The sequence below is a fragment of the Archocentrus centrarchus genome, chromosome 8, assembly GCF_007364275.1.
Source record: "Archocentrus centrarchus isolate MPI-CPG fArcCen1 chromosome 8, fArcCen1, whole genome shotgun sequence".
Lineage (NCBI taxonomy): Eukaryota > Metazoa > Chordata > Actinopteri > Cichliformes > Cichlidae > Archocentrus > Archocentrus centrarchus.
This window is the reverse complement of record NC_044353.1, coordinates 22284335-22294357: the sequence shown is the minus strand read 5'-3', so window position 1 is coordinate 22294357 and position 10023 is coordinate 22284335. Positions and strand designations below refer to the sequence as shown.

At 39.5% G+C, this 10023-nt stretch overlaps 2 protein-coding genes across 2 annotated transcripts; one reads left to right on the top strand and one right to left on the bottom strand.

Annotated features, from left to right (window-relative positions):
- Positions 1 to 585, top strand: LOC115785173 (RING finger protein 222-like). The gene has a single exon (XM_030736666.1). The coding sequence runs from the start codon at positions 1 to 3 to the stop codon at positions 583 to 585; it is 585 nt and encodes a 194-aa protein (XP_030592526.1).
- Positions 586 to 5215: 4630 nt separating this feature from the next.
- Positions 5216 to 6778, bottom strand: LOC115784985 (RING finger protein 222-like). Its single transcript, XM_030736400.1, has one exon. It carries the CDS (start codon positions 6717 to 6719, stop codon positions 6099 to 6101), a length of 621 nt encoding a protein of 206 aa, XP_030592260.1. The 5' UTR covers positions 6720 to 6778; the 3' UTR covers positions 5216 to 6098.
- Positions 6779 to 10023: the final 3245 nt, after the last annotated feature.

Sequence of the window (10023 nt, the reverse complement as noted above, 5' to 3'; positions counted from 1 at the left end):
ATGGCGCTGACAATGGAAAATGGACAGGAGGCCCCACGGGAGTGTCCCGTGTGCTTTGAAAGTGTTTCGGGAGCCGAGCGCACTTTGACCTGCAGGCATGTCTTCTGCGAGGACTGCCTGGCTAAAATACTGGTGGTCGCCCAGGGTCAGGGATACATCGTTTGTCCCCTCTGCCGTCACATCACTGTTCTTATTAAAGAGGAGGAAGCTCGGGAGAGCCTGGCAGCAGATGAAGTGCACACACAGGAGGTCCCTCTTCCTCTCCCGCTGGGGCACTTTCAGATGGCACCGAGGGCCTCCGCAGTCGGCCTGCGGCGTGGAGTTAACTGGGTGGCGCGGTGTTTCAGGGGAACTTCTCGGCAAGTCAGTCGGCAGGGAATTACCGTCACCAACAGAAGCGGGCCTCAAATTTTCTTCATAAGCGACCAAGGGAGACCCACGACGGAAGGCGGTGGTGCTGTGGATATACCTGAGGTTGAACCCAGCGAGTGCACGGAGTGTCGGCTCACCGGGGCAGACTTTCTCTGCCTGTTAGTGGCGATTTTGTTGTTCGCGCTGACGTGGATTCTGGTGAGCCAGTTTTGAGGATGTTGCAGACTTCAGCAACATTTACTCTGCAGGCTCCATCCTCAGCACAGACACGGAGACAAGTTAGCGCACACTGTGGTAACGGTAAGGCGATTAAAAAAAAAAAATCAAAACATGTTATTTAAACTCCACATTTGTTGTGTTCCATAGTTTTTCTGTGTAAAACAGGTCAAATCCCTTTAATATCAAGGTGGTTAGCACTTCCTATAAAAGTGTTCTATCGTGGAAATAAATTGCAGAGGTTATTTGGACTGTTAGTTGAATGCACAAAGTTGAAAGGAGAGGTTTAGTCAGCTGAGAGCCATGCTGAATTTAACGCGTAGTTTGGTTGTTTGCCTCAAAGACATTTATTATTATTGGAGCACTTCATTGTGTCAGTGAAGTTGAATAAAATGACCAGAGAGCCCTTGGTGTTAACATCAGATGTCTCATCGATGTTTAGCTGCAGGATTTCTAACGTTGTTTCTGTCTGCAGATGCATCAATCCTGCCAGAGGACCTGCGGATGAAACGGAAGCTGCAGCTGCTGCCGCTTCAGTGCTTCTGCTGCTGACAAGTTTCCAGCACAGCGGCAGGCTCTGTCTACATTCTTGTTTCATAGAGACTTGCTTAGTAGGAAAACTCTTTATTTATTTATTTTTTATTAATTTTGATGTAATTTCTTATATATTATAATTTTTACATTTTCTAGAAAAGACTGGAAAGCTGTTCAGTATTTTTTATAAAGGAAATGAAGCTCTTGAATGTTTGTTTCGTTGTTTATGAATCACTGGCCAACAAAATCTGACATGGTGTATACTGAGTATCCATTAAAATGGAAAATACATGGTTGCTGCACTTCATACTTTATATGTTGCTTGTTTATAGTTAAAACACCAGGCTTACAGCTTTAATTTTTTAAAATTTCATTTACAGCTGCATAATTTAATTCATAACCAGTGATTAACGATCAAAGATTAAACCTAATGTTTATTAAAAGCGGCAAGTGGTGCTAATAGTTAAAATTTGTATGAATACATAAAAACCACTTTTGACACTGAATCAGCTGCTGTTCACACACAACAAAAAAGAGTTTACACACACAAAGAGAAAATAATGCTTTGAAAAAACAAGTGGATCAATATTTATTTCTATAATGGAGCAGTCACCTCATTTATGTTTAATACTGACAAATGACTGAAAATATTGATGTAAGTTGAAATGATATTTGAGATGAGATCGAGTACAGTTATTTTGTTCCATGAGTGTATTGAGAATTGAGTTCATGTACAAGTCTGTGCCCTCTGTGTGGTACAAACACACCCTAAAAGTTAAGGAAGCTCAGCAAAGTCTTTTGTTCTGCATTCCTGCCTGGCATCTTCCTCTGCTCTCATAAAAAACTTTTAACAGTTTTGACGGCTGGACACGTGGATTTGTTGCACAGGTGGCATCCTATCACAGTAGCATGCTGACATTCACTGAGCTCCTACAGCAAGCTGTTCTTTCACATATGTTTGTAGAAGCAGTCTGAATGCCTAGGTGCTTGGTTTTATACACCTGTGGCCATGGAAGTGATTGGGACACCTGAATTCAATGATTTGGATGGGTGAGTGAATACTTTTATATAGTGTATTTTAGGGGAAACAAAACAGCTTCACAACATAGGAAATAACACCTCACATCAGGACTCACCAGTCTTTTGTCATCTGAAGTATAAGGATCACTCATTTGATAATATTTAATATTTCATTTGATAATAAAGACCATTTGGCCAGAGAAGACCAATGGATGAAAAGAGGAATAAAAACATGTTGATTTTTAATTGATTATTAATTTTAAATACAGATAAAACTAAAGACATGTTGTTTTCCACCCAACAGTTACACTGAAGTGATTAAATTCAATTTATGCTTTGTCCCACACAAGTGGGGCTATAGAGGTGATACACAGTCAGGTAAAATGGGACAAGCCTTTGGAATAAGAGAGGTAAAAGCTGATGCTCAGGAAGGTCCAGATGCAGTATTAAGTATACCTAATGACTGACAACATGCTAAAAATGGGACATAAATATCAGAAATTTGAAAGATTAACGACGTTAAAATATGTAACTCAATGTAAGTTAAAATTTACATTGTATATAATATACATTGTCCTAATAGCAAGTTATGATTTTCAAATGAACCAAATAAACTTCCACCAGCTTGGTTACAAATTTATGTTTTTTTTTTCTTTAAAGATTTCACTAAATTAATCTTTGCACGGGTCAATACCCTAAGTGGACACTTCCAGAGATACCAGCTCCTCAACTTCCACACTGTTGTGGTTGGGGGTTGGTAGGCAGTGGACTGAACCAATGGGAGGCACATAGAGGGGGATAGCTTTTTAAAAATGTTTTTAAAAATTTAAATATAACATGTTTTTGTGATTAATATAATCACTTTCAGTGCATTATTGCGTGAATTTAACAAGGTCAGCCCCCTGCAACCATGAATTAGCTGAGCAGAAGAAAATAGATGGATGGATCATTTTGTTTTCATTTTAGTGGGGCACTAGGGAGTGGAGTCCCCCTCTGCTACATCTTTATATAGGCTCCACTTGATAAGCAAAGAGGAGGAGCTTTATTTTACTAGTACTAGAAGTCTACTTTGTTTTGTACTTAGTTATTGTAGGTAAGGCTTATGGAGCTTGACAAAGAAGACAGTCAGGAGGACACACAGTGTCCAGTCTGCTATGATTGTCTTTCTGGCACAGAAAGCATTCTGGTCTGCAAATACCTGGCTAAAATGATGGGGACTGCAATTATCCACGAGAAGAAACAATACAAAATCATTTGTCCTCTCTGTAGACAGATTACAGCCCTAAAGAGAAGGAAAGCACCTGAGGTAGCTGAAGCAGACAGCGTGTCAGATGGAGGAGAGACACAGGTGTCTCTTTTGATGTCTCTGGAGCAGCTCTCAGGATCGCAGGTCTGGGTTCAAATAACTGAAGCTGAACCCAAACCCAGAACATACACCTGTCCATGGGTACGATAATAAACTGCTTGCAAGGCCTGCTTTTAGTACTGCTAGTGCTTCTCTTGATCTTCTTATAAGCATGGCCTGCCTGCGGCTTGGGGACACTACTGTTCCAGGCTCTGGTTTCAGGACAGGAAACCGAAAAACATGCCATGGCAGAACAACAGAAGACCTGGCAAGCACTCAGTATTTGAAATTCACGCGCAATTTAAGTTAAGAGGCTAAATTTCATTTTCTGCAACCCAAACAACTGTTGTGGCACTAGTTGTTCTAAAGCTTGTTCTGTTTGTGTACATTCAGATGAACAAAAGTACTGAGTGTTTGCATGGCTGGATTGCTATTGTGGCTGGGAGATTAAGTAAAATTGCAGATTTGCTATTACCTCCAGTTTTTCAAAGAAATTTACAAGAAATAACTAGACCAAATCAATTTACTATTTCAAAACTCAGCAATAGCATATTCATATTTTCCCTGCTGTATGGATTTGATCTGTTCTCAACTATAAATAATTTAGCCTGGACTAAAGTTTGTTTTATTGTTTATAGATGCATCAATCATTTCTCCTGCAGGTCAGCTGCAAACAACACAAATACCTCATTCAGCATAATTTAATTTATATCCGCAAATAAGATTTAGAAGCTTATTTGCAGATATAAAGTGGAGTACAAAGTACAATATTTCCCTTTAAAACAGTCACTTCACACCAGCACAGAATAAGAAGGATGTTACTGTGATTCAAGTTTTTGTACTAGCATTTGTTTGTTTAGAGGGGAAGCACATATGTTTTCTATGAAAAGTGAATATGTTTGACCTGCTTCTGATCAAAGGCCTGAGAATGACAGTGCTTTATTCCCTTCGGTCACCCCGTAGATAATTGTGTATATCTCTTTCTATTGTTACACATTGTACTGTAATATTCATTTTAACTAAAAATATTATGTTGGCAGAAGATCTTTTTTTTTTTTCCCACCAAAATTCCTGTATTGTGACCAAACTGTTGTTCACAGCGAGAAGTAACTTTCGACCCCACAACTGTGCTGCAACAGTTTGATGACGGTGGATAGATGACTGACTTTAGGGTTAATGATTTCCTTTCTTAACTTTTGTCAAGTGCTTCAGCTTCAATGACCTTTGACCCCCTGCATTTATGCAAAGACTACATAAACTTATATTTTTAAGCAGAGAGGAAAAATGCATATTTTTTCTTCGTTTTAAAATCTGTAGCTGCAGTTCCATTTTTTTCATGCTTAATATCAGAGGGCATGATCTTTGATAAAGAGAAAACTATTTTTTTCCAATTTTGTGTCAAAGTATTTTCACAGCTTTGGTATCATCTGATCCACAAAAACATTAACTTTGGCCACAACTCGAGAACGAGGTGACCTAGAACGTTTAAATCACAACATAGATGCATCAACTACAAATCTCATTGGCACCTGCTCAGCGGTGCTCTTGTTAATGTGGTTTCTATTTTTTATTCATTTTGTACTTCTGGAATTAAATAATCAAAAAACAAAAACAAAAAAAGAAACAATTATAACAACAAAACTGTCTGCAGGTTATCTTACCACAGTATGAACATGTTCACTGAGCACTTTCTCCCTCTTTATACTGTCACTGGTGTCTTTTGTATATTTAAAACTTTATTGCTATTGTGGGACCATCCATCAACATGAAAATCACACAGATCGTATAAAGGAAGAAGCCTCCCAGGTGTGTAACCTGTAGGACTGGCTCGCAGGACGACCAACTACAGACTGACAGAGAGAAACTAGGAGTGTACAGTTTACCCGGGATGGCAGTGGATAACGGCACAGCTCAAACAAGTCTTTCCATTTGTCATGAGGCTCCTCCTAAGTTTATCACTGCATTGTAATGTGAAACCGTGTTTGTTCAAAAGCATTAAGACTTTCTCAGACTTTCTGTCATTTGTGATTTTCTTTTTCAAGTTCTGTTGTCTCATTTTCTCTATGAAAATAAATAGACTTGGGTCAAATGGAACGTCTTTACTTTCTATTTAGGACAAATGTAAACAAATAAAACAATGCTAAAAAGTGGGATTAAATGTGCAGCCTGGCATTTTCTGCTGCTTGGAAACAGGGAAACAAACAAGGCAATAAAAATGAGGCTTTTTGCTTTTTAACAAGTTTTTTAGTCTTTGAAATATAACGTTTTGATGCCCACTTTTATTATATTTACCACTTTTTGGGTGTGAGGTTTGCTTCTCCAGCAGATTGAACACGTTAGACAGGAATGCAGAACAAAAGATTTTGCTGTGAAGACATCCCTAAGGTAAACAGTTGCTTAGCAATTCACATAAAATGACACGGCATATGTATAAACTTGCTTATCCAAACAACCAGGGAAAAAAAAAAAACTGATAACAGTCCAAATCCCAAGTATCTCAGTATACTGTCGGTATCCATTTTCAGTAATACTGTACACTGAGTACAATCATCGTGTTTCTTTCTTTAAATATCAATAATGGCACTTTAACCAAGGCATCCACATCACTGGGCTACATCAATACAAGCCAGGGGAAAATCGAAGCAGTCAGTGCGAGTAAAGTAAATGCAGAAAGCAGGCAGAGCAACCATCCTGTTGTCGTACAAATCCTGCGCCTTCGTTGGCGAGGACTCACGGTTAACACCACACCGGGTGCATCCCCTTCAGCCATAGGCCGCCCTTGGGAGCTTATGATGAATATCTGGGATGCCTTTTGACAGGGGCTGATTCGCCTCTGTTGGCGAACTCGCTTAGAAATGTCTCTGAAGCAGCGAGTGATCCAGTTCACGCCACTCGGTGAACTGTCTCCCGAGGATGGCCGTGCGCTCTGGAGCTGTCCCAGCGGCGAAGGAAGAGGCACCTCCAGGGTCTGCCGCTCTTCTCGTTCCTTATCTGCAGCGAGCGACTTCAGCGCTTTATTTTGTTTCTTGATGAATGTAAGATGTCGACAGATCGGGCAAACGATCGTGTTTCTGATATTTCCATCGCTGTTGATTGTCACCAGCGTTTTGACTAGACAATCGTGGCAGAAAACGTGGCCGCAGCTTAATGTTCGTTCAGTGCCCGAAAGACACTCATAACACACCGGGCATTCAGATGCGTCGTCCTGGCTATCTTCCTTATAAAGTGCCATTCTTCCACAGGGAACTTAATACCGAGAGCATAAAAAAGTAGACTCCTCTCACCAGTCTGGGGAAACCTCTCCAAGCCCTTTTTCTTCAACACAACTCTTACTCACTATGGGTGGAGCAGAGGCGTGTAAAAAAGTGTGGCACAGGGTGGCAACAATCCTTGATTGGCCTTTCCCTCCTGGGTCCTTGCTCTTTGTGGTCAGCTTTTTTCAGGTGCGAACATATTTGTCCCTCTAGTTTTTTTTTGTTTTTTTTTTTCACTTCACTTCATTCCCTCAAGTCCATTTTGATAGTTTCAACAATATCCCTCTATGAATTTGCTGACATTTGTGAGTCCTTATACTGATGCTATGATTATTATTCCTTAGCATGAAACCACGATTGTTACTGTCTCACTGATAAATTCAAAAACTCCGGGGAAAAGTAGCCCGACATTTATTGGGAGGTGCACGTCAGATTGCCCCAATCAAATCAAATTGAGAGTGGTTTCCGGTTATGTACTAGGACCTACGCACAAGTCTAAATCAGGCCTAATGAGTAATATCACAAACTAACCCCCTCATGCAGTCCCAGGTCAGTGGGGAGACCCTGAGGGCAGCCAGTTTTAAACTACAGCAGTGGAAATGTGTGAAGTTTGCTGTGACAATAGGAGAGACGTGACCTCCCTAAGGGGGGCTCCATCTGGCTTCATTCACTCCCCTTGCAAGTGCTGCACATGAGTCTGATGACAACCTACCTAGAAAATGAAAATCAAATTAATCTTTATTATTAATGACGATGTGTGTGTGTGTGTGTGTGTGGGGTATAATAAAATAAACATGGTCTCCATCAGCATATTTTACATGTTTTATAGGGCTGCTGTTGTGTATATAATAGTGATGAATGCAGGTCAGAGGTCTCCCTGTCAATTTTGCCTAGGGTCTCAGTAGACTCTAGGACTTCCACTGGTTGGTACAGTGCTTGTGTGTAGTTTGCATGTTCTCCATGTGCCTGTTTGGGTTTTCTTCCAATGCTCCAAAGATTAAGGGTCAAAATTATTCTGAACTAACTGGTGGGCTGTCCTGGGTGTATTCTGCCTCTTGCCCAAATGACTGATCTTAAAATTTCTTTCTCGATAGCAGAGCTAACAACTCACAGACAGCAGGAGGGCTCAAACAGATTTCAGAATAATGTAGTGAAGAAATATGAACTATATTTACCTTGAAAAGCTAGTGACATATAACTATAAGCTATAAATAGGCTGGTAGTCTATATGATGCTTTAAACATTCTTGGGGGTGGCTGCTTGGATTAACTGTATTGCTGGGCCTGTGGTAAAAAAGCACCCCGTGATGTTATTGAGATGTCAGACTTTAAAAAAAAAAAAAAAAAAAGGCTCAATCAGCCTAACACATAATTGGTTCCATGCAGCTTTTTTTGGCTGTTAATTTGGAATATTTTGTGTAATACTTGTCTTTTTGTGTAGTCCCACTGACTTAAATTTTGTTCCACAGAAGGATTCTGTGTTGTAAGATGCGATTGCTGCGTAAGAACAGGGAGGAATTTTGTTCTGCTTGAACAAACGAGCCAACTGTTCTTCTGACTGTGGATTTATGAGAAACCCTCCTTGTGAGATTAATGCAGAGTGGAATAGTAAGCACATGAACATACATGTCAAAACAATAGAAAACGAGTGTTAATGTTCATCAAACTAAAATGCTTGAACTGCAATTACAAGTTGAATTACAGGAAATACGAGAACCTCAAAATTGTAATTACTTACAGGACTTTTATAAACGTTTACTTTATTAAAAAAAAAAGAGACAAATATCAAATAAAACCCACATTAACCAGTGAGATTATTAAAAATGTAGAGTTTAATATATATAGATTTCTTTCTGACATTCTGATAAGGATTGCAGGTAGGCTTCACAGTACACACTGTGTTCCACTTGATATGCTAAGCAGAGGAAGGGGTGGGAAGGGTGGGCTTGACAAGCAGCAGGTTTGTTTGTACATTAGTAGTGAAAGCAGAAGGAGGCAGTACATCCACAGGCAATGTCTACTCCACCGTATTGCTCTGAAACCCACAAAGGACCATTTTTTTAATTTTTTTTTTTATGATCCACATTCTCTAGAATCCATCTACAGGCCTGAATTTTATTCACGGTCCTTCTTACAATCCACAAATAAAAATTGTGATTGACACAAAACATGGATTATACAAAACACTATCTAAGCGCATGCATGAAAACACATTTTCACGTTTTGTTGTTTTGCTCATCTTCAGCACACACACACACACACACACACACGCACCCTCCCTCCTGCACATACACACACAACAAAATGCAAACAAACTGGGCTTTACTTTAGACCAACATCCCTGGTGATATTGACTTGGGAAATATAGGCCAGCATGAAATGATAAACCTGCGTAAATGTGTATTGTTCAACCTATGACTTTGCACTTGAAATCTGCTGTAATGATACTTTACTGTCTGAAATTCTGTTTGTTTAAAAAAAATCAGGACTTGTGTCTTGGGGAAGGGTACAGATTTCTTTTTTCTTTTAGCAGTGTAATAATCACACCTACAATGAATATGACTGCATGCTCTTAGGTGGCTGTAAGTTCCAGTTATGACTCACAAAAGCGTTACAGTTATACTGCCCTGTACTGGTAATAATACATGCCAACAGGCCCTAATCAACCTTTATTCCAATGCTAACTCGTATTTGCCCTGTAAGGAATTACAAAATCAGGTAGCCTGCTATTTGAGATCTGAGTCAGTCACATTCAGAACAAACCTGCCTCCTCATATAAACGTATGGATCCAGCACAGAAAATAAAATCCTCTAGCACACATTAATTATGTCCATAGTTCCAAAATAACTGGTGTGAGGGCACTTGCAATTGTCATACAATTACCACAACTAGCAATATAATCAACATCACTAAAATCTTCATAAACAAAGTCCATTGAGAACACACACTGAGGCATACCATAGATCACTTCTGGAGAGAGAATAATCTAGAATTCATTTTGGCAGAGGTTAATTCACACACTAAAAAAAAAAGGCTTTCAAATGAAATTAATGGCTTATTTCTGCAGGTTTGGAAAGGGTGACTTTGACCACTTTTTGGACTCTAGTGGATGAGTAAACACTGTAATTGCACTTTAATTGACAAAGTTATTGTCCTCGGAAATTTTCAAGGAAATTATAGTACCACTGCAGCATCTGTTACATGATAAATTTGAATCATTAACTGGGTTGAGAATAACAGCAAAGGGCAATTATTTCAAGTTTAAATGTGTGCCAATTTACT